The sequence below is a fragment of the Fusarium phalaenopsidis genome (assembly GCF_050370095.1).
Source record: "Fusarium phalaenopsidis strain FUZ10S chromosome Unknown contig_32278, whole genome shotgun sequence".
In the NCBI taxonomy this organism is placed as follows: domain Eukaryota; kingdom Fungi; phylum Ascomycota; class Sordariomycetes; order Hypocreales; family Nectriaceae; genus Fusarium; species Fusarium phalaenopsidis.
The window spans coordinates 319,558-340,105 of record NW_028145417.1 but is presented as its reverse complement, the minus strand read 5'-3'; the positions used below and the strand labels follow the sequence as shown (position 1 = coordinate 340,105).

At 52.6% G+C, this 20,548-nt stretch overlaps 8 protein-coding genes across 8 annotated transcripts; 3 read left to right on the top strand and 5 right to left on the bottom strand.

Annotated features, from left to right (window-relative positions):
• Positions 1 to 204: 204 nt before the first annotated feature.
• Positions 205 to 1,452, bottom strand: LRP88_00709 (uncharacterized protein; the record flags this gene model as incomplete). Its single annotated transcript, XM_083237414.1, has 1 exon — positions 205 to 1,452. The coding sequence occupies one exon, from the start codon at positions 1,450 to 1,452 to the stop codon at positions 205 to 207; it is 1,248 nt and encodes a 415-aa protein (XP_083105919.1).
• Positions 1,453 to 3,648: 2,196 nt separating this feature from the next.
• On the bottom strand, positions 3,649 to 5,595 carry LRP88_00708 (phosphate transporter; the record flags this gene model as incomplete). Its single annotated transcript, XM_083237413.1, has 4 exons — positions 3,649 to 3,878; positions 3,930 to 4,084; positions 4,140 to 5,442; positions 5,523 to 5,595. The coding sequence occupies 4 exons, from the start codon at positions 5,593 to 5,595 to the stop codon at positions 3,649 to 3,651; spliced, it is 1,761 nt and encodes a 586-aa protein (XP_083105918.1).
• A 4,169-nt stretch (positions 5,596 to 9,764) lies between these two features.
• LRP88_00707 (PhzF family phenazine biosynthesis protein) lies at positions 9,765 to 10,784 on the top strand (the record flags this gene model as incomplete). The annotated part of the gene is made up of 1 exon (XM_083237412.1): positions 9,765 to 10,784. One exon carries the CDS (start codon positions 9,765 to 9,767, stop codon positions 10,782 to 10,784), a length of 1,020 nt encoding a protein of 339 aa, XP_083105917.1.
• Positions 10,785 to 11,387: 603 nt separating this feature from the next.
• On the top strand, positions 11,388 to 12,332 carry LRP88_00706 (D-isomer specific 2-hydroxyacid dehydrogenase; the record flags this gene model as incomplete). The annotated part of the gene is made up of 1 exon (XM_083237411.1): positions 11,388 to 12,332. One exon carries the CDS (start codon positions 11,388 to 11,390, stop codon positions 12,330 to 12,332), a length of 945 nt encoding a protein of 314 aa, XP_083105916.1.
• A 603-nt stretch (positions 12,333 to 12,935) lies between these two features.
• On the bottom strand, positions 12,936 to 13,824 carry LRP88_00705 (YoaK family protein; the record flags this gene model as incomplete). Its single annotated transcript, XM_083237410.1, has 2 exons — positions 12,936 to 13,582; positions 13,632 to 13,824. 2 exons carry the CDS (start codon positions 13,822 to 13,824, stop codon positions 12,936 to 12,938), a joined length of 840 nt encoding a protein of 279 aa, XP_083105915.1.
• An 864-nt stretch (positions 13,825 to 14,688) lies between these two features.
• Positions 14,689 to 15,390, bottom strand: LRP88_00704 (uncharacterized protein; the record flags this gene model as incomplete). Its single annotated transcript, XM_083237409.1, has 3 exons — positions 14,689 to 14,697; positions 14,751 to 15,075; positions 15,167 to 15,390. The coding sequence occupies 3 exons, from the start codon at positions 15,388 to 15,390 to the stop codon at positions 14,689 to 14,691; spliced, it is 558 nt and encodes a 185-aa protein (XP_083105914.1).
• Positions 15,391 to 15,759: 369 nt separating this feature from the next.
• On the bottom strand, positions 15,760 to 17,094 carry LRP88_00703 (metal-dependent hydrolase family protein; the record flags this gene model as incomplete). The annotated part of the gene is made up of 1 exon (XM_083237408.1): positions 15,760 to 17,094. The coding sequence occupies one exon, from the start codon at positions 17,092 to 17,094 to the stop codon at positions 15,760 to 15,762; it is 1,335 nt and encodes a 444-aa protein (XP_083105913.1).
• Positions 17,095 to 18,061: 967 nt separating this feature from the next.
• LRP88_00702 (uncharacterized protein) lies at positions 18,062 to 19,767 on the top strand (the record flags this gene model as incomplete). Its single annotated transcript, XM_083237407.1, has 4 exons — positions 18,062 to 18,307; positions 18,357 to 18,707; positions 18,766 to 19,359; positions 19,411 to 19,767. 4 exons carry the CDS (start codon positions 18,062 to 18,064, stop codon positions 19,765 to 19,767), a joined length of 1,548 nt encoding a protein of 515 aa, XP_083105912.1.
• Positions 19,768 to 20,548: the final 781 nt, after the last annotated feature.

Here is a 20,548-nt window from a genome sequence, read left to right as displayed (position 1 = left end):
ATGTAACCTTCAAGGCAGATGTCACAGTCAGCGACAAGCAAAAGATAGCACATCACGAATATAGAAGGCGGGCACGTGTATTAATTGATCATCCGATGTTTGTTTATCACCTAAAACACCTAACTAATGCTTAACTTTCCCCTAAAACTCCGAACGCCTTCTCAAGACCCGAAACAAGGTCTCAGACAGAGATCTACCTCTCACTCATACGTCCACGACAATCTGGCCATCAAGGCACTTTGTTCCCTGAGGAACAGCTTGAGGCAGAGCCCAGCCGCGGTTGCAGAGACCAAAGAAGGTCGGCGACATGCATACGAGCTGTCCAGGCACGGGGCAGGGCTCCATACCGACGGCCCACCAGGGACGGTTGCTGCCGGAGGAAGAGTCGTCGGTGGATGGGGCTGGAGCTGGGACACTAGCAGCAGGCTGGCTGGAAGGAGCTGGCTTGTTGACAGAAGAAGCGACGGGAGCTGATTCACCGGCAAAGGGTGCAACAGGTTGCTGAGTAGGAGCACCGGGTGCGCTGGTCGCACCGGTGGGAGCAGTGATAAAGACGACATCACCGCCCTCACTGGGCTTCTCGGGAGCAGGGACACTGGGTTGAGCGGGTGCTTGACTAGGCTGCTGGGGTGCGGGAGCACTGGGCTGAGCCGCTACTGATGATGCAGGCTTCGAAGTCCCAGGCTTGGGGGCAGCGACTCCGCCAGCGGGCTCCTTGAAGTTGGGCTCGGCGGCGGCAGGACACTTGCTAGATTCGTCGTGGCTGGCAGGCTCAAGAACCTTGCCAAAGTGACCAGGCTCAGGGAACCCGAGGACGCCCTGGCCTGTGGTGCACTGTCCCGGAATATTGGCGACAAAGGGATGAGGCAGAGTGTCGACGAATGAACTGTCGTCTTTTCCTCCCACAACCTCAATCGGAGCGCAGACCATGTACATCTCTCGGTTTCCAAGCTTGTTGAACCAGGTCCAGGCGAAGACGGCAGGGCCGTTCTGCATGTCCTTGGGGATCGGGATGTCGAACTCGCGAATACACTCCTTGCCGCTATCGTTGCCACACTCAGGACCGTGCTCACGACCTTGGGGGTCCTTGGCGATGCTGGGGATGTTGCCCTGGGCTTCGGCTGGACATCCGCCGATGATGGAGTAGATGGTTCGCCAGCCTTTAACGTCCTTGGAGGGATCCTTGCCGTGCGAGATGCTGAACTGGCACGATCCACCGGCGTGAACGGCACTGCCCCAGAACTTGACCTTTTGGGTGGTTCCTGCAGTCACCTTTGTGACCTCCTCGGCGTGTTGGGTGCGGCCTTGACAAGGGAAGGGGGCTTCGGGGCCGAGAGGATCGACCTGAACAAAGGGCGCGGTGTCGAGGTTGAAGGGGTGAGGCTCAATCATGATGACGTGGGCCCAGACGCTGGAGACAGCGAGGGCCGAGAGTGTGATGAGGGATCGCATTGTTGCTGCGTTTTGGGGTGATGATGAGTATGTGGTGTTTTGTGTTCTCGATGGCTCGTGGTGTTGATGATGGATGAAGAAGGCTCTTGAAGAGAGGAAGGCGATCAAATTAATACCCTCTGTGAATTCTTCTATTCAAGATAAGTGAAGTTGTGTTTACATGTTCGTTGATGGTTATACTTCTCGTTCGGTCACTCTTGTGAACAATAGCATTGTTGCACTGATGCCTTGCTGCGGGTGCTCAAAGAATAGCGCATTCACCATTCATGTTCTATTCACACTTCCTGTTTGGGTAGTCATTCATTATTCATTCACTTGCCTCCAAAAAGGTGAAAGCGAACAGGCAGTCGTTTGGGTCTGGCAGTGTTCGGTGCACTCGTTTGCAGTTCATGATGCGACCGTGGTGGAACAAAGGCGATAGGGTCGTGTGTGGTCATTGCATGGGAAGAGCGTTCACTGTTGGCAGCAAAATAATTAGGCAAATGTCGCACGGCAAAACAAAAACGCAGCTCATTCGTCATTCGCTAAACCTCTAATCCCTTAGTGATACATTATTGTGCAAGACGCGATAACAGGAAACGATTAAGAAAGAGAAAGCAAAAGTGCCAACGCAGCAAATGACGACGACAGGAGAAAGGAAAACGAGATTAAAACACGATGATAGAGAAGAATGAAATAGAGAAAAGAAAGCCAGAAAAGATTTTAAGAGAGACGACAAGAAAACAGAATATAAAGAAGACTGGCGCGGAAATACGATCGCGACGTGGAATGGACGGAACAGCGAAGTGCGAAGAGACGACTGGATCGAGCCGAAGGGCGAAAGTAGAGCGGGTCGAAATGTGATCAACAGACTAGACCAGCTGGGCGATCGAAGGTACAATAAGCTGACCGGCTCTCTGGTCATAACAGAAGCGATCTCGAGATCAATCAGGCTTAGGCTTCTCCATGTGCATGCAAGTCATTGAGCCCGTATGGATCCATGCCATCAGCGACAATGAGATGAAGGACGCGCAGGATGGAACAACACCGTTCAGCGAGACGAGACGGCCGAGTGTGGGGGAGACGATGAAGGATTGAAGTGCGACGAACATGCTGAATCGTTCATGGGCAACATGCCAAGTTTCCCGAGGCTGGTGATCGATCTGTCCGGCTGTCGTTTCGACTTGTTCAAAATGAACGTGCTTCTCAGAGTGCTCGATGCCCCAAGTCCTTGGTCAGGCAGGGGACAATGGTCTCATCAACACCTAGACACCAAGAATATACCTCTTCATTCGGCGCCGGGCGTGACTTTGTCTTGTTCCGCCCGCATCCCGTGAAGGGGGTGGAGGAGTAGGCCGAGATAATCGATACGTTGTGGAGGTTGATTCTTCCAGTGTCTTGCATCCGCTTGAGGTCTTCTATCGCCTCTTCCCAGCTCGGATCGAAGTCGTCAAGACTGCAATATGCAATCATGAGGCCTTGCAGGGTGTTTCCGTGTTGGTGAGCGAATTGTCGGATCTCGGTTCGGGAGACAAAGCCACAAAAGAAGGAAGCGCGCTTCAGGCGTCGAAAGACTACGTCCTCTGGGATAGCGCCGATGACCGCAAGGTTGTGACCTTCAATTGAAAGATCGGTCAGTCCTGGCATAGCAGCCAGAACGCTGCCCACTTGACCCTGTTCTAATATCGCTTGCCCAGCGCTACCGTTACGACCGTTGGAGAGGACCAGGTCAAACCTCGTAAGGTGGGTTGCGGAAAAACCGGTGGCCAGTCTCAAGGTAAACGGAGGGCTCACGAAGTCGAATAATCGCATTGACAGTCCCGGCTGCTGAACATCCGATATCGTTTCCAGAGACGCATCGACTCTAAATTCTGTGAGTCGCGACTGGACTGCGCGGTTCGACAGGACATCGAGGGCGACTTGCAGTGTGTAAACGCCCATTGTCCCCAAACATGCCTCCTCAGATGACATTCACCACGCCCTCACACCAATTGTCAAACGAGGTCGTTGCAATACACCGACTTTTCATTAAGATGCCGCGTTGGGCAGGGTAAACGACATGAGATTGAGCCTATGTGCCCTGTTCTCTGTACCGTACATGTATGTATAGATAAGTAAGTTTAAGAAAAGGTCACCTCCAGAGCTACCAGTCCAGCTATCCTCGGTCCGTCCCCTCCAAGGGTATTTCCATGCAGCGCTCTCGGGGGTATACGTTAATCAATGAGTGAAGTGAGTAGGTGAATGGCTTAGCCTTGGTAGCCCCAGCGAGGAGCGTTGACGATGATACCGCAGATGCAGCCAGAGATGATACCGGCGGTGGGGAGAGTGATGATCCAGCCCATGTAGATCCAGGCGACCATGCGCCAGTTGATAGAGCGCCAAGTGCCAGAGCAAAGACCGACACCAACGGTAGCACCGGTGATACACTGGGTGGTGGAAACGGGAAGCTCTGAAGAGAGGTTAGCTATGCACCGATTGACTGCGTGTCTGATACTTACTAAGACGAGTGGCCAGGATAATGGTGACAGCGGCACCCAGCTCCATGGAGAAACCACGAGCGGGAGAGTGAAGAGTCAGACGGTTACCCAGGTTGCGCATGATGTTGTAACCGTAGGTCCAGATACCAAGGGCAATACCAGCACCACCAAAGCAGCTATTCATCAGGTTAGCCTCGAGCCAAGCGAATTTGAGTCACGCAGTCAACTTACAGAATCCAGACGGGGACGTCAGACTTGCTGCTCGTGATGGCACCACTCTGCCAGACTTGGTAGATAGTGGCATAAGGACCGATGGCGTTGGCGACATCGTTGGCACCGTGAGTGAAGGAGGCGGTACAGGCGGTCATGACTTGCATAAAGGTGTACAGATATTCGGCGCGGTTGTCGTAGTGGGGGACGTTAGCGTGGATCTCGTCGAGGTCTCCGGTCAGGATGCTCTTCTTCTTCTGCATGTTTATAATGTCCTGGTCAACACCCTGGAGGAAGACAAACTTGAGGTACCAGAAGATCATGGCGCCAGAGTACCAGGGACCCTCGGGCTTTGGACCAATGATGCTGCGCTTCTCCTTGACCTCGACGGGCTCGGCGGCGGCCTCGGGGGCATCCTCAGAGACCTTCTTACCCTCATTGCTGGTCTGCTCCTGGGCACGCACAAACTCGTCGCTGCCCTCACGGCCAGCACGTCGAAGATCCTCGAGCTCCTCGCGGGTAAGGTGACCCTCGTAGAAATCCTTGATACCTCCCTCGGCACCCTCGGGCTGAGCAGGGGGGTCGGGGCGCTTGAGCAGGAGAGGACCCATGGGGATGTGCCACCAGCGGAGCTGCCAGTCGTCGACGATGACGATACGGTAGAGCCAGGGCAGGAGGAAGATGGCGACGATCAGAGCCCAGGCGGCACCGACACCAATGATCAGACCAGCAGTCTCGCCATCAGTGAAGGAAATGGAGATGGAACCACCCTTCCACACGATAAGCATAGTAAGAAGGGAGGCAGTGATACCAAAGTAGACGGGAGTGAGGAAGAGACCCTTCCAGACGGGTTTGCTTCGAAGCATGACTCCATACTTGGTGATGAGGAAGATGATGGCACCAAAGGCACCAGCCAGACCGGGCGCGATGATCCAAGCGAGGAAGACAGACACGACACCAGAGCTGATGCCCTTGTCGAACTCGGCCCAGTGAATGCCGTCGGCGCCAACCAGAGCGATACCCATGCCAATAACACCGCCCATGATAGAGTGGGTAGTCGAGACGGGAAGACCGATACGAGTGCAGAAGGTGAGGTAGATGGACGAAGCAACAATAGCGCACATCATGCCGAGCATGAGGAGGGCGGGATCGTCCTCGAACTGGTCAATATCGACGACCTTTGTTCGGATGGTATCAGCGACTCGGGCACCGACACCGACGGACCCTGCGAATTCGAGGATGGATCCCAGGGTCATGGCCTGGAGGTAGGTGATGGATCGGGACGAGACCGATGTGGCCCACGAGTTGGCGACATCGTTGGCACCTGGAGTGTGTTAGTTGACAAGACTAGAAGGCTGATGGAAGCTTCAAGGAAGCAAGCCGGGAATAATAAGCTGCACGTACCAATGTTCCACGCGTCGAGGAATGAAAAGATGGTGCCTATGGCAAAGATGTAGTCGAACTGGTGAAGCACCATTGCGACGGTGGCCGATCACTCGGGCTTTTTCGTGCCAACAATTAAAATATTGAAGAGCCTTTGATGTAAAAGGCTTCTAGAAGAAGAGGCAGTGAAGAGAAGAGTGGTTGATGGTTGCTTGCAGAAAGGCTTCCGACATGATGACAGCAGGTCCTTATATCGACGGGGGACGACAGGAGAGCACCTCATGGGGTGTGAAGCGCACAGTCTTGGCAAACAAGCTTATTATTATGCTTCTGGGGCCACACGCAGGTGGCACGCTCCCGTTGGTCGAGGTGTGTGAGCCTAGCCGTCGAGCTCGGTGAACCCATTCGGACGACATTGCCAGGCTGAGGATGCATCTCCAGCCTTGGCGGATCTTGTGAGAAGAGAGTAACGGATTCTCAGCCTTGGCACGCGACAGGGTGTGAGAATGGGGGGACTTGGCACGCGACGGGGTGGTATTCTCGTGCTCGTGTCCTGGATGCCCGTTGGATGGGCTGAGACGGAGTCCACTCGGGGCAGTCAATCCTGAGGATCAGATTCTGCCTCCTCACAGATACATAGAACTTTGCCATTGACGAATACACCCCCGCAAAGCACCAACGGGTGTTGGAAAAAGGACGTAGGATCGACGACAGCCCACAGAGTTGCCTTGAAGCACACGACTGTCCTGCGCCCTGCTGCATTCGCGGGATGCGCCCAAGACGGGTGAGGCGACAAGGGAGGTGCGGATATGGCGTTTTTCTCGGATGTGACTCGACACGCAGAAAGCCAAGACTGACTGAACAAAGGAGCCCTTTGACCAAGAAAACGGAACCCGAGTCTTTTCGCGATAGTGGATGAACAGACGCAGGGTCCCTTATCCTAGCTTAATTGCCCGCGTTGCGATAGCGTCTACGAAACGAACGACGCACTGACGGATGGCATCAGACATGGAGACGTTCAACCGTAAAAATTGGGGACTCATCGGGTCTGACCTGAAGACGTGGGAGACGAGTGTCTGAGCAGAGGAGAAGGGTCAAGGCGGATGGGACGTTTTCGCACAGGGCACCCCAAGGTTGAAGCGAGCCAGAGCAAATCGATCCTTCAGGGGATACTGCTATTTCACAGGGGTCGTCATCTTCCCCGAGCCCTTTAGGTGCCAGAAACAACCCACGTGCATCAGTTATCGTCGTTGAATGAAGAGATCGGGAGAGGCTCTGCGGTGCGGGCCAATGAGATCTGGAATCACTCCACGTGTACGGGGCGGTTCGCTCTGAGCCCACAACTCCAGATTTGCCAAGCCTGGAGATCGAGCAGGGGTTTTCTACTCTGTTAGGACTGCAGGTGTACTTTTGCTTTCATGTACTACCACTCTGTTGGTACCTACGGGAATGTGCGGGTGTAATTGGCTTCTGGAAGATGAAAGGGATCATGCTAGAGAGAGAAGAGTCAACGGTCCTTTCTCTTTTAGCCCGGCGTCCGCTCCACGACTCGAGCTTACACAGTCCGATATCCAAATCGCTTACCACGTTCCTCCGAGGGAAATTCCACTCTTCCTCCCCTCCCCTCCCTTCTCCAGCGCGCCAAGAAGCCCGCCCCTCGTCGCAACGTCCCGACACGCTTGCAACCCCTTCGACACTCGACCACCCACAAGCTCTTCCAGGCGGCACGTTGACACTCTGGTTCGCCATCTTGCCGCGCCAAGAATCCCGCGCCAAGGTGCGCCCACTGCGTGTGGGGACACCGAAGGGTGATTACCTGTCGGCCCATCTTGCATGTGCCGCGCACCAAGCTTCCTCGTCTGTCGATGGTAGAGTTCAACTATCTTCTTGGCCTTGATGATTCTAGAAAGAAGACCCGTCTTGGGTTATGGATCCTGGGCTGAGCCACGGTCGTCATCGCCGAGATGGAGATTGCTCGAAATGGCTCTCATCCGCGTGAGGATCAACAAGACCCAATATCCCAAGCTAGAAGAACCTTCCAACCTAGACATTAGCACACATCTCCTCCCGGATGTCTGGATCATCAAGATAGTCCCTCATACCACCGTCGATCCCACGCCTCAGTGGCGTTTTACAACGACAACGTGATATGTTTATCTTGAAGCCCGTCCGAGCCAAGACAGCCTCAGATAACCTACGCTGTAGCCCACGCCAAGTTTGTGACCGAGGCTCCTCTTGGCGATGCGCACACTTCAGGTCCCTCAGGTAAGAAAGGGCCAATGGTGGGATGAACGCGTCCTCTGCCAAGCTGCTGGCTTCACCTTGGCTAGGATACCAAGATCTCGACGGGCATGGGGCGTGGCTTACGAGGGGGCGTCTGGGGCATCCTAGTTTTTGCATAGGTAGCTCAGCCCACGAACCATTTCTGTGAATGAGAGGAATCCTGCCAATCGAGCGGGAGCTGATTTTGCTCGCCTTGACAGCTTTGTTCCCGTTGTCATGCGGCATATGTCGTCCAACGCAGTCGTATGCTGTGGCCAGAGACACTCGGGACGCTACGGCGTCCTAGCGACAATCTTGTTCTCTTATCGTTTAAGCTTAATTGGATTTAACTTTTCGTGCGTTAGGTCGTGTATCCGTTACCGTCATCCACTTGACCTGCCAGCCTGCTAACCTGGTGAATAGCTCTCGGATTTGCCTCACCAGGATAATCACTTCTTGGTCTCACCAAGTCAGATCCATTTCGACTGGGATCATCACCTCTTGGCTTCTGCAAGTCAATACTGACAGATCGGCCTCTCCGGGAGGATGTGGTCCATTCGAGGCACCCATGTGAAGAGCGCTGTTTACTCGCCTTCCGTTTTGGAACAGGACCTTGTCATCGGCGATGAGCCGATTGACCAGCTTATTGGGCCGTCGCTCATTTGGGAGATCCCGGTGTATGGGTGGTCTAGTTGGCTTGGCTGTTGTGAAATTTTCGAGTGCTTGTGGGGGTTGTGTCAGCTCGTTTGCCTCCATCGTCTCCAAGCAGTTGATTCTTGTCCAACTTTTACTTTCCTCAATCTTTTCATTGCTACAGATCACAATGAAGTAGAGATAATGTGATTTATAAGGTAACAACTATATGTAACAAGAATCGAGGTGGAATCGCGAAATTCACAACCTTTAACTAGGTGAAGGTGACGCGCCTCTTCAGGCTCAAACACCAACACCCATTTATCCCAGATATGGATTGCCACTCATCTCACAACAACACAATTCTCGGGACTTCCCTCGCGGGTCCTGATTCTAGGTCCCTCTTCTGAGCCTGATATCATGCAACCCACCGTTGGTGAATATCAACATCCCAACACTCGACCTCGACTCCCAGGAACTGAGTTACTGTCGGAAGTTCCGGACGTATCAGCCTCGATAAAAAAAACCTGTCAATGGAATAAAATAGCTTCATTAACAGTAGCGCATTTAGATAAGAAAAGCGCGGTCAATGCTTCAGAGCAACCTCGCACAGATAGCACAGCAACCAGACCTCAAAAACAGCTGAGTCTTTGACAGTAGCCGCATGTCCAAGGATTACCTGATCAGTCTGGGGCAAATTAAAGTAGAAAAGCTTTTCAGATCATTTTGCGCCCTTATTATGAGCCCTGAAATGCTCCGCCCTTGAGCATTGTCGTGGTCTTTAGGGGATGTTCGACGTGCGACTAACCACCCTGAGCAAATTCTCATGGTTATTTGACACAAATTCTATTGAATGGCACGCTCAAAATAAGAGAATCACCTATTAAACCAAAATGAATCTTCACGGACTCTTCTCTAACCCGTATCCTGGGCATCCAAGAAATGTTTGGCAAATAGGTACCCGGCCAAGTCAGCGGCACCTCTACCCTAGGCCGGCACCCAGAAAGATGCCTGGAATGATCACTTTTCCACAATCTAGAAAATTCATTCCGAACGAAGTAAATTGTTTTTATCCATTCAGTAGTAAATTAAGACTTGAGTGTCTTGGTTTGACATGAAGCTTGGCCCCATCTTGGCTGAGTAATTCTCGTACCTCGGGTCAGCATGCCCGACTGATTACCTGCTGATAAATCACGACACTTAATAATTCGTAGAATCAAGGCAGTATCACGACATCCTCAGTGCTTGGATTTAGTATAAATAGAATATCCCCCGTTTCCTGGAATTAGACAACCACTAATCTATCAGACTCCGAGCAAGCATCATTTTCTATTACCAACCTCAAGAAGATCAAACTCGAGACCTACAATGGCGCAGGCCCAGTTTGCAGTGGTAGACGTCTTCTCAAAGACACCCTACAAGGGTAATCCTCTAGCAGTCGTCAATGACTTGAAGGGAGAGCTCAGCGATACTGAGATGAAGTTGATCACGCGCCAGTTCAACCTCTCGGAAACCACCTTTTTTCTCCGCCCATCTCTCCCAGGAGCCCACTACAAGCTACGTTCATTTCTGTCAGACGGGAGAGAGGTCTTTGGGGTTGGCCATAATATCCTGGGAGCTTGGTGGTATCTTGCACATGCTGGACTGTTGGACTTTTCGAAGTCTGGGATCAGCAAGGGAGAAGGTGTCGAGGAGTTTACCTTTTATCAGGAGCTAGGAGGATCTGTAACGCCGGTCAAGATTCTCAAGAGTCAGGTTTCTTCAGCTGAGCCGGTTGAGTTCTCTGTCTCCATTACGCAGGCGACGCCAAAGGCCCATGGACGACACCCAAGCCCGTCTCAGCTTGCTGAAACTATCGGCCTGAGAGCCGAAGATATCGGGCTGGCCTCTGAAAATGGTGTATCCAGAAAACAGGATATCATCCCGCGGGTGATGTCTACATCGACAACTCATCATCTCCTCGTCCCTATTGCGTCCATTGCAGCGCTTGAGCGGGCGTCAGTGCAGCGAGAAAAGCTCCTCGAGCAGCTCCAACTCGCGGATGAAAAAGCTTACGGGCTATATCTGTTTGCGAAGGATGACCGCGAGGGTGCATCTGCAAACACTTATCAAGCGAGATTCTTCAGCCCCGGCATGTCAACTGAGGATCCAGCCACTGGAAGTGCTGCGGGACCTTTGTCCGAGTTTCTGCGTGATGAAGGTCTTCTTGAGTTGGCTGATAACAAGGCAAGCATTGAGGTGTGGCAGGGTCTCCAGGTTGGGAGGGAGTGTCTCATCAAGGTGAATCTGGCTGTTGATGGAAATACGCCGGTTGTGGATGTTTCTGGTAGTGGTGTATTGTTCTCTGAGGGCAGATTGGTTAGTCAGGGAAGCCAAGTTGGCTTATAACTGGAAATTTTGTCACTTGACAGTTTAGCAAGTCAGATTTTCATAAAGATACCGTATTGACTGAGCAACTTGACAAACCCGTTGCGCGGCTCTCGGCATAATTGGCATCGACTGTGACGTCATTGGGGAGCTCCTCCCTCCGGGCTCGGTCGGACGCAGATGAGCTCTCGGTTTCACGTATCACCGTACCTATTCAAGCTAATGAGCTGCAGGATTATGCTACTTATAGGCCGTGATTGAATGGAATTGCCATTATTAATCATAACTCCCCCGCGGGGTTTGGGGTCTTTAGCTTGTCCTCCCGCGGGATCCCAAGCCGACACGAATCGCGACCCTCAACTCCAACGCTAAGCATCACCAAAATCAACCCCCCAATTGCCCCCACGGCGGGGTAGCTGCTCCTCCGGCGTCGGGACCTGACAAAATCTACAAGCCCATTGGTCTTTTTGGCTCACGGCTTTCTTTCCGATCCCATTGAATCCCCCCATGATGCGCCCGTTGTTGCGAATCGGTACATATACTGCCTGCACCCGGTTGTCCTGGGCCTCGAGAAACACAAGATCCTTTGCGACCACCTCTAAACTCTACATTCGATTGCCCGCCATGAAGCTGCTGTACCCTACTTCGCTCAAGCTCGACATCTCGAGCATCGAGGGCTTCTCGGTCGAGCTTAAGCCCTACGACGTCAAGAAGACCATCCCCGAGGACCTCATCGATGCAGAGGCCCTCGTCACCTGGACAAACAGCGCCGAGAACCTCAAGGATGCGGCCGCGCGGATGAAGAACCTCCGCTGGATCCAATCTCTCGCGGCGGGTCCCAACGATGTCCTCAGCGCCGGCTTCGACACGTCCAAGATCACCGTCACCACCGGCTCGGGCCTGCACGACCGCACCGTCGCCGAGCACGCCCTCGGCCTCCTCCTTAACGCGGCGCGCCGGTTCTACGAAATGCGCGATTATCAGCTCCAGGGCAAGTGGCCAGGCCACCTCGGCGGCCCACAGCCCGACCGACCTGCAGGAGCCTTTACCACACTGCGCGACGCTCGCGTGCTCATCTGGGGATTTGGCAACATTGCAAAGACGCTCACCCCGCACCTCCTCGGACTCGGGGCCGAGGTTCGGGGCATCGCGCGCCGAAGGGGTGTCCGTGACGGCATCGAGGTGTACGGCGAGGACAGCCTGGCGGAGCTCCTCCCCGAGACGGACGCCCTGGTCATGATCCTCCCCGGGTCCGACTCCACCCGCCACGCGCTCAACGCCGAGCGCCTCAAGCTTCTGCCCAAGCACGCGTGGGTCGTCAACGTCGGACGAGGCACCTCGATTGATGAGGATGCTCTGGTGGATGCCCTTGAGAAGGGAGATATTGGAGGAGCTGCTCTTGATGTGTTTGAGACGGAGCCTCTCCCCGAGCCCAGCAGACTCTGGAAGGCGCCTAACGTCATCGTGTCGCCGCACGCTGCCGGTGGGCGACCACAGGGCTCCGAGGGCTTGATTGCCGAAAATTTGAGACGGTTCCGGGCTGGACAAGACTTGAAGAACATTATTTAGAATGCATAATTTAGAGCGACAAAAATGAAGAAATGAATAGATCCATCCAATGCGACCTGTTCGAGCGCATCTTGCCGCATTATTGACACTGTGATGCTTCGGTGGGTTGCATTGATCGCCGCGGCCTGCATGCTGCAAGACCGAGAGCCTCCACCCGATGTGGACTGCTCCTCCAACCACACACCAACGACAAAATGAGCCTGTCCCATGACCTTTTACTTTATTACAACTTCATAGTTAGTTTAAAGTGATTTGGGTGCCTGATGCAAGAGCCAGTTGGTTCAATTCGGTCGCACATCTTGCTGCAGAAGACCATGATAGAGGATTGGAGGCAAGCCCAAGCAGAGCAGGCCTTCGCATGCCACTTCTCCAACATGATGGAACACTGCGATGAGTAAATGGCGGCCCATGCTGACATCGATGGATCAACGGATGGAATAGAAATCCGAGGCCCAACAGCAGGTTACTCAAGCTGTCGAAAGATCTAGTAATTATGTGTCTATCATCTTCTTGTCTAACAATTATCTATCATTTGTCTATCGCTCCCAACTCCTACTGTCCATATAACTCCCGGGGTATCACACAACTCTCAACTCTACCCCTCTACTTGTTTACCGCCTTTGGCTTCCACAAAGCCCACGAAAAGCTGATGCACAGCTTGAGGAACGCAGCAATCCAGAGAGCACCAGCGAATCCAACCCAAGACTTGGACAGGAAACCACCCGAAACAGCTCCCGCAAACAATAGCAATGCTCCAGTAGCCCTTCGGTTTCGATCCGCATTGTCGGTGATGGGTGCGGTAAACAGCTTGGCGTCGCTCATCATGTCGCAGTACAGACTTGTCAGCACAACCGTCGGCATGCTGTTGTACTTGAGAACACGGCTGGCAACGATCTGTCCCGCACTCTGGAAAGCAAGCAGAATGATGGGCGCATAGTCGGAGTAGGGAAAGTCGTTGCGCACCCTCTCAATGATCCATCCATCCTTGTGCGTCGTAGTCCTGTCATTGGGGCTGTTTCGGACCGCACCAGTCGTGGCGAGGAGGGCCACAAGACCGGTGAGGACGGACTGGATGAGAAAGGACGCGACAAGGACCCAGCGCTTCTGGGGGCCAAAGTAGCGGTGGAAGTTGGAGAAGAAGAGGGCGCCGATGGCGAAGAAGATTATGGCGAGGAAACAGCGGGACCAGGCCTTTCCGGGAAGGTTTTCGGGTTGGCCGCTGACGCCTAGGCCGACGAAGATGGTGTTTCCTGGGGATGTCAGTATCTACCATTCAAGATGCTGTGAAGGGATACACACCTGTCTGCATACTGACGAAACAGCCGTACAAGTTGAAAGCAGCGCTGTCAACCAGACCGGCGACAAAGAAGCAGAGCAGAAGCAAGATGTCGCCCCATCGTACATCAACCTCTGCTGTGAATCGTCGAGAGATAGAAGATGTAGGAAGTGATTCCTTTGACCCGGCCTCGGGGTTATCGCTTGAATCTGGCATGTTGGGCGTATTCGAGATTGATAAACCTCTTGAGCTTCTTCTCGCGTGACTCGCCGACGTCCCGTAGAGATAAAGGTGACTCAAAGGTGGCAGAAGAAAAGTCCTCTATTTAAAGGCCGACCAGCCGATGGTCGTTCTCCTGAAGCGGATGGCGTGCTCGGCAGCGGTGGGCCCGTCGGTGGGGGTCATCCTTGTACGGAATGCCGGCTTATCCAGACGTCATCTCGAAAAGAGAGCGGTTTGGCCGTGAATATGGCATCGCCAAGGATCCCGCCATTGGACGCACGGTCCCTAAGGGTCTTGGACGTCAGTCGAGGCCTTCTGGGAAGATGGTGAATGAAAGAGTTGGGGTGAAAAATTTGTGCTGAGCACGTCAGCGGCCAAGATTCTTTTCTGGACTAGGGCAGATGGCCTCACCTGGCTTTGTTTACACTGGTTGAGTTTTATCAGCCCTTTTTTACGAAAAGTGTTAGGTCAATGCGCTATTGGGCCCTGGGGATTCATCAAACTGTCCCCTGCTTTTGCAATATCAAATGCCAAGTGCACCGCCTCAGACCTTGATCGAGGGTGCTTTTTTGCCAAGTCGGTTGTTTGCCGTCACGGCCGAGCTGGGCTTTCGGCGGTGTCACGCGTCAGCCGGGCGGTCAAAATTGTTAGTAAAAAGGAAAATGCAAAGAATGGGAGGGACGAGGTCATCGTGGTATCATCAGCTCGAGCATTTTATTCTATAGTCAACCCTCCGCCGGCTTCAGCGCATACATCTTGACGGGCATCAGAGCCGTGTTGCCGACCATGGGGAATCCTCGTTGGAGATCAGATCGTACAACCTGCAGACCAGCCTGCTTAAACAAAGCCAGAAACTTTTCATCCTCTCTGATTCTTGTCAGAATTTCATCCATCACTAGGCCATGCACTTACCGAGTAACACTGCTATCCAGGTCGTCAAAAACATCAACACCATTAGTGCTCAGGTTCTCCTTGATGACCATGACTCCATCTGGCGCCAGAGCAGACTTGCATCGCTCAAAGTATTCCACTAGAAGATCGTCTGGTAGATGGCCGACACACCACTGCGTCCAGATCAGGTCATACTTGACCCCATCCTCGGGCTTCCAACCTTCGAGGCCGACGTTGAAGATATTTCCCACACCAGGCTTGCCCTTCAGAACATCCGTGAACTTTGTGATAGGTTCGATAATGTCCACCTTTTCAGCCACTTGGGTGAGAAGTCCTTCAGTGACTCTGCCGATACTGTTGGTTTGCAGAATGATTAGCAACTCCAACTTAAAATCTCGACCGCTCTTTGCAGAAACCGATGGCCCGCGTCTAAGAATGCACCCACCCTGCTCCGCCCTCAAGCGCTCTAGAAACCATCTTCCTCCCAGTCTTGATGCCGATCCCCAACCTCGCAAGAAACGTCCTCGAGCCCTGCAGGTCGATCCTGGTCACCGAGGGGATACCTCCCAGCATGCCGTTGACGTCGGCCTCGATGCCCTCCCAGTACTTTTTGCCATACTCCATCGATATAAGCGAGTCGGGCGCTGAGCCATCTTTGAAGTCGGACATGATGGCTTGAGTGTTTGTTGCTGCCGTTGGTGATGGCGGTGCAGATTGTGATGAGGTTTGCGGTGATGCTATTGGGCTGGTGGGGATGCCTGAGGCACAGATTGGGGTTTGTCTCCGCTGGGCCATGCACTGTTTGCTTTCGATATCAAGGGATGTCATGATCTGTATATTGAAAGTGAGCAAGATTAGATAAGTTTATAAAAGCTTTAAATTAGTTAATTAATATACATATGGCAAAGATAAAGTTATATAATATTTTAATCTTAGTAATCCAAGGGCATAAACTATTAAGTTATACATCCAGGGCTGATCCGGAGGGTAATTAGTACAGTAGGTAAAGTGAGAATATCAACTTCTGTAGATTACTATCTAGAATGTCTTCCAGGCATCAAGAAGCCCTGACAGTTGAGGAGTGCGACTCAAGCATACCCGTCCATCCTTGATCACCGCCACGAGCTCCTGCTGCTGGCGTTCAAAAACTGTAATGTCATCTAGTGGGTTGCTGTTTAGAATCAGCAAGTCTGCCTTGAACCCCGCCTTGACCTGGCCCAAGGTGTTCGTTTCACCAAGCATCCTTGCGGGGTTGACAGTTGCGCTTTGAAGAATATCAAGATTGCTCAGAGCTTCTGAACGGATGCTGAACTCCCGGGTTTGGTATATTCCAAGTGGTCCAAGAAGATCACTTCCGTAGCAAAGTGTAAGACCTGCCTTCTTGGCGATCTTTAGGGCATCGATCCCCATGGCGAGGACTTTCTTGTTCTTTGCCTGCGAATCCTCATTCAAGAATTGAGGCAACGCTGGATCCGCTAGAGTTTGATATGTGACGAGCGTTGGGGTGAGAAAGCATCCTTTCTCCGCCATGAGCTTGGCTGTTGGCTCATCAATGAGATTACCGTGCTCAATGCCCTTGACGCCGTTTTCGATGGCGATGCGAATGGAATCAGGCGAATAAGCATGACATGTCACGTACGTCCCATGATTCGATGCAGCTAGAACCACAGCTCGGATCTCTTCTGCACTGAACTGCTTGCCCTCGAGTCTGTCCGTCGGGCTGACGACTCCGCCACTGCCCATGATCTTTATAAAGTCTGCTCCGCGGCGTATCTCGTCTCTCGCTGTAGCCAGACAGGCCGGTACACCGTCACAGACCCTCCCAAGTCCGGAGACAAACCCGGATACACAGTGTGTATGGTCATGGCAGCTTCTGAAATCACCATGACCACCTGTCTGACTCAATGCATGGCCACTGATGTAAAGCCTGGGTCCAGGGACCAGCCATTCCTCTGTTGCCTGCTTGAGGGCATACGGGGCGCCGCCACAGTCGCGGACAGTAGTGAAGCCGCGGGCGAGAATGTCGCGACAGACATAGGTCATGCGGAGCATAGAGACGTGCTCCGGTGTAGACATGACCTTGGAGAAATCCGAGTCACCTGGCGCAGCAGCGATGTGGACGTGGGCGTCGATGAGGCCAGGACAGATATATTTGCCAGCAACATCGATGATGGTAGCCTCCGAGGCTTCTGCCGGGAGTGTCTTGTCGTCTGAAGCAATGGCAGCAATTGTGCCATTTTGAATGAAGATGTGTTGGGATGGAGTAGAGGTGCCGGTGACAGGGTCAATAATGGTGGCGTTCTTAAGGAGGTATAATGGAGGGGATGACTTGGGAAGCCAGGGCTTGATGAATTGGGGAGACAGCGATTTCATGGTGGCGGTTGCGATACAGATGAGTTTCCCGTCAACGTCGGAGTCAACCAAATCATTTTATAGGCTTTGCTGCGGCGATCGCTAGAGATTAACCGAAGGGAACGTCATGATGGCTGTCGATAAGGATTTCTGAGACACTTCTCCTCCACTGATGCCGTGATGACGTTGACCGGCACGGCGACCGGTGTTGGACAGGGCACGCAGGGGGGACAAAGGGCGATTGTTATATTTTCTGATGTGCCGGCACCAAGGAACGAGGAACGTCATCGCCGGCCTAACTACCGGCAACCTCAGCGTCACATTATCTCTGTGGTGCCGGTAACACGCCAACCATGGTTATCGCTGAGGTTTAAGAATCATCTGTCTTATCTCCGCCCTAATTACCGGCAACCTCATCGTCGCACTGTTTGTGCCGGGCCGGTAGGTTACGAACTACCTAGGAACGGCCAAAGCTGAAGTTTAAGAATCCTCTGTCTTATCTCTGCCATGATTACCATCAGCGTCACATTATCTGTGCCTTGCTGGCAGCACACCAAATGGCTATACCTAAGGTATAAGAGTAATCTACTATCTCTCTGCCCTAATCACCGGCAACCTCAGCGACGTATTAGCTATGGCGTGCCGGTAACACACCAACTATGGCTATCGCTAAAGTTTGAGAACGGCCGATCTTCTCTCCGCATTTTCCTCTTTGGGTCCTGGATTGCGCGTGGGGAACCAGCCATCCTTACCCCCGCAAATGATAAGGTCGTTCGGGGCTCTATGTGACATGGAGGCGTCAACTACCTGTCCCGGATCCTCGGTGCCGACAACAACTTACTCGCTGATGGAGAGGGGGATCATGTCTGTGACCGGCACGGCCTTGTGTATATAATTCATGAAATATTGCGGGCTTGAGCTTGAACACAACTTCCTCGGTGGTTTCTTTACTTGCCATTTTATTAAACAAAGGTCAAAATCTTTCACCATGTCGAACAAGGATGCTCTCGAAATGACTACGTCGAAAACCGTGTCTCAACAGGACCGTGAAGCCGGCGATGTCGAGAACGTCCATCTGAGTGAGGATGTGGCCGTCAGGTTTCTGGCGAACCTCGACCCTGCCATCAAAGACGTCCCGATTTCTGCTAAAGAAACACGCAAAGTTCTCTGGAAGATTGATCTGATCGTGCTACCCATCATTGCAGGAACTGTCATTTTGAGTGCCGTGGATAAGGTTAGTCATTGTGTAAGAAGCCTTTACCAAAGCTGACTTGTTCCCCGAGGTTGTCATCTCCAATGCAGCCATCATGGGCATGAAACATGACCTCAAGCTCATCGGTAACGAATATTCTTGGGTCGGAAGCATCTTTTACTTTGGCTTTCTAATCTTTGAGTACCCGCAAGCCATCTTGATCCAGAGACTTCCGGTGGCAAAACTGTTGGCTGCTTGTATTCTCTCCTGGGCGGTCCTCCTCTTCTGCAGTGCTGCAACACACAACTTTGCTGGACTTGCCACGGTTCGTTTCATCTTCGGTTGCGCTGAAGCAGGGGCTTTCCCTACTGCGTCGATCCTCACTGTCATGTGGTACACAAATCGGGAACAACCAGTTCGTGTGGCAATTTGGTACAATCAGGTACGATAACCTCAGTGTTCTGTTACCAAAACTCCAGCTTCTGACTACGGGTAACCAGTTCTCGTCGGTTTTCTCTGGCATCATCTCGTACGCAATCTCGCAGACCCATACACACTTGGCCCAATGGCGCCTCCTCTTCATCGTCCTCGGAGGCATAACCGTTCTCTGGTCCGCTACCGTCCTCGCTTTCCTACCCGACTCACCCGTGTCCGCCTGGTGGCTGTCTCCCCGAGAACGATACATCGCCATCCGCCGAGTTCAGAAGAACAACACCGGTATCGAAGATAAGAGAGTCAAGTGGTACCAGATCAAGGAGCTCTTGGTCGACCCCAAGACATACCTGCTTGCACTGTTTGCCTGTGCACAGAATATCCCCAACGGTGGACTCGTTACCTTTTCTTCCATCATTGTGTCTGGCCTTGGGTACTCGGTTCCCATTACGACATTGCTTGGTATGCCAACTGGGGTTGTTGCGACGACTTGGCAAATCATTCTTGCCATCTTTTGTGCCAAGCTCAAAAACATGCGGTGCACCATTATTGCCGTGGCTAATATTGTCCCCATGGTCTGTGCTCTCCTCATGTGGCAGTTACCACGAGATAATCAGACAGGTCTTCTGGCTGCGTACTATGTCTTCTACACTTACTGGGGCGTAAGTATTTGCCCATTCCGCAGTAGACAGAACTGACGAGTCTCTTCTTAGTCGTACGTCATGTCCACATCAGTACCTATGGCCAACGTTTCTGGCCATACAAAAAAGGTCACTATGAACGCTGTCTATTTCTTTTCCTATTGTCTGGGCAATATTATTGGACCTCAGGTTTTTCAGAAGAGTGACGCGCCCAACTATACCAAAGGATACACTGGGCTTCTCATCTGTTTGGTTGCTTCGTCAGTGTCCATCTCCGTATACGGACTTTTGTGCAGACGGGAGAATGCTCGTAGGGATAGGCTGCATGGCGTCGTGCATATTTCGGCCATCACGGAGGAGGAGAATGAGGCGCTTGCCTTGTCGGATATGACGGATAAGGAAAAGATTGCATTCCGGTACTCGTACTAAGGGCTTTGCATGAAGTGGACAGGTTTGAGGCAATGGCCGGAATTGGGTTTGAGGTAGAAATGTGACTGTGTTGTGTTTTTCGCTAGACTCAATGATATGCTCGGGGATTTACTCCTCATAGGGACAATCACCCTAATACTAGAGCAGTCTCTTCCTTCTCTAATCCCTCCCAGGCGTCCCTCTCAACTCTTCCCATCGCCTTCCGATATGCAACCCCGTCCTCCCACTCTACCCAGAGAACATTACTGAAAGACCATGTTCCAGTTTCGCCATCGTAATCTTCTCGAGATATTTCCACAACGTCTATGGGAACACCCGGTGAGTCAGTTGACCAAATGTGGTCATAGTCATCATCCGAGTCTATGGAGAGAATCCCGACTCGACCCCCCTGATTATCCTTGAGCACTGTGAGTGTTGGGATTACTCGAGATATGGCATTGGGTTGATTGAGTCTCCTCCTGACTCCTCCGGCCAGCTTTCCCTTCCACCCAGCCCACGTCCAGCTTGGTGGGCAAGCAGTATCTTGACGCAATCCCTTGCGGCGACGTAGACCACAGTTCAAGGCATGTCGTATCAATCAGGAACGAGAGCGGACGGCGGAGACGCGTGCTTCTGTTCCGACATTTGCCTCCGTGAAACTGGTCGCAGTCTCGCTTCCACTTGAGTATCAAAGCTGGGTCGATGAGACGGTCCAACGGCCGTCCTAGAGGAATGCCGGGCTTTTGAGAGTGGTCGTTGATGAGCAGAAGTTGTGGCGCTCGCAAAATCCAATTTCCATCAT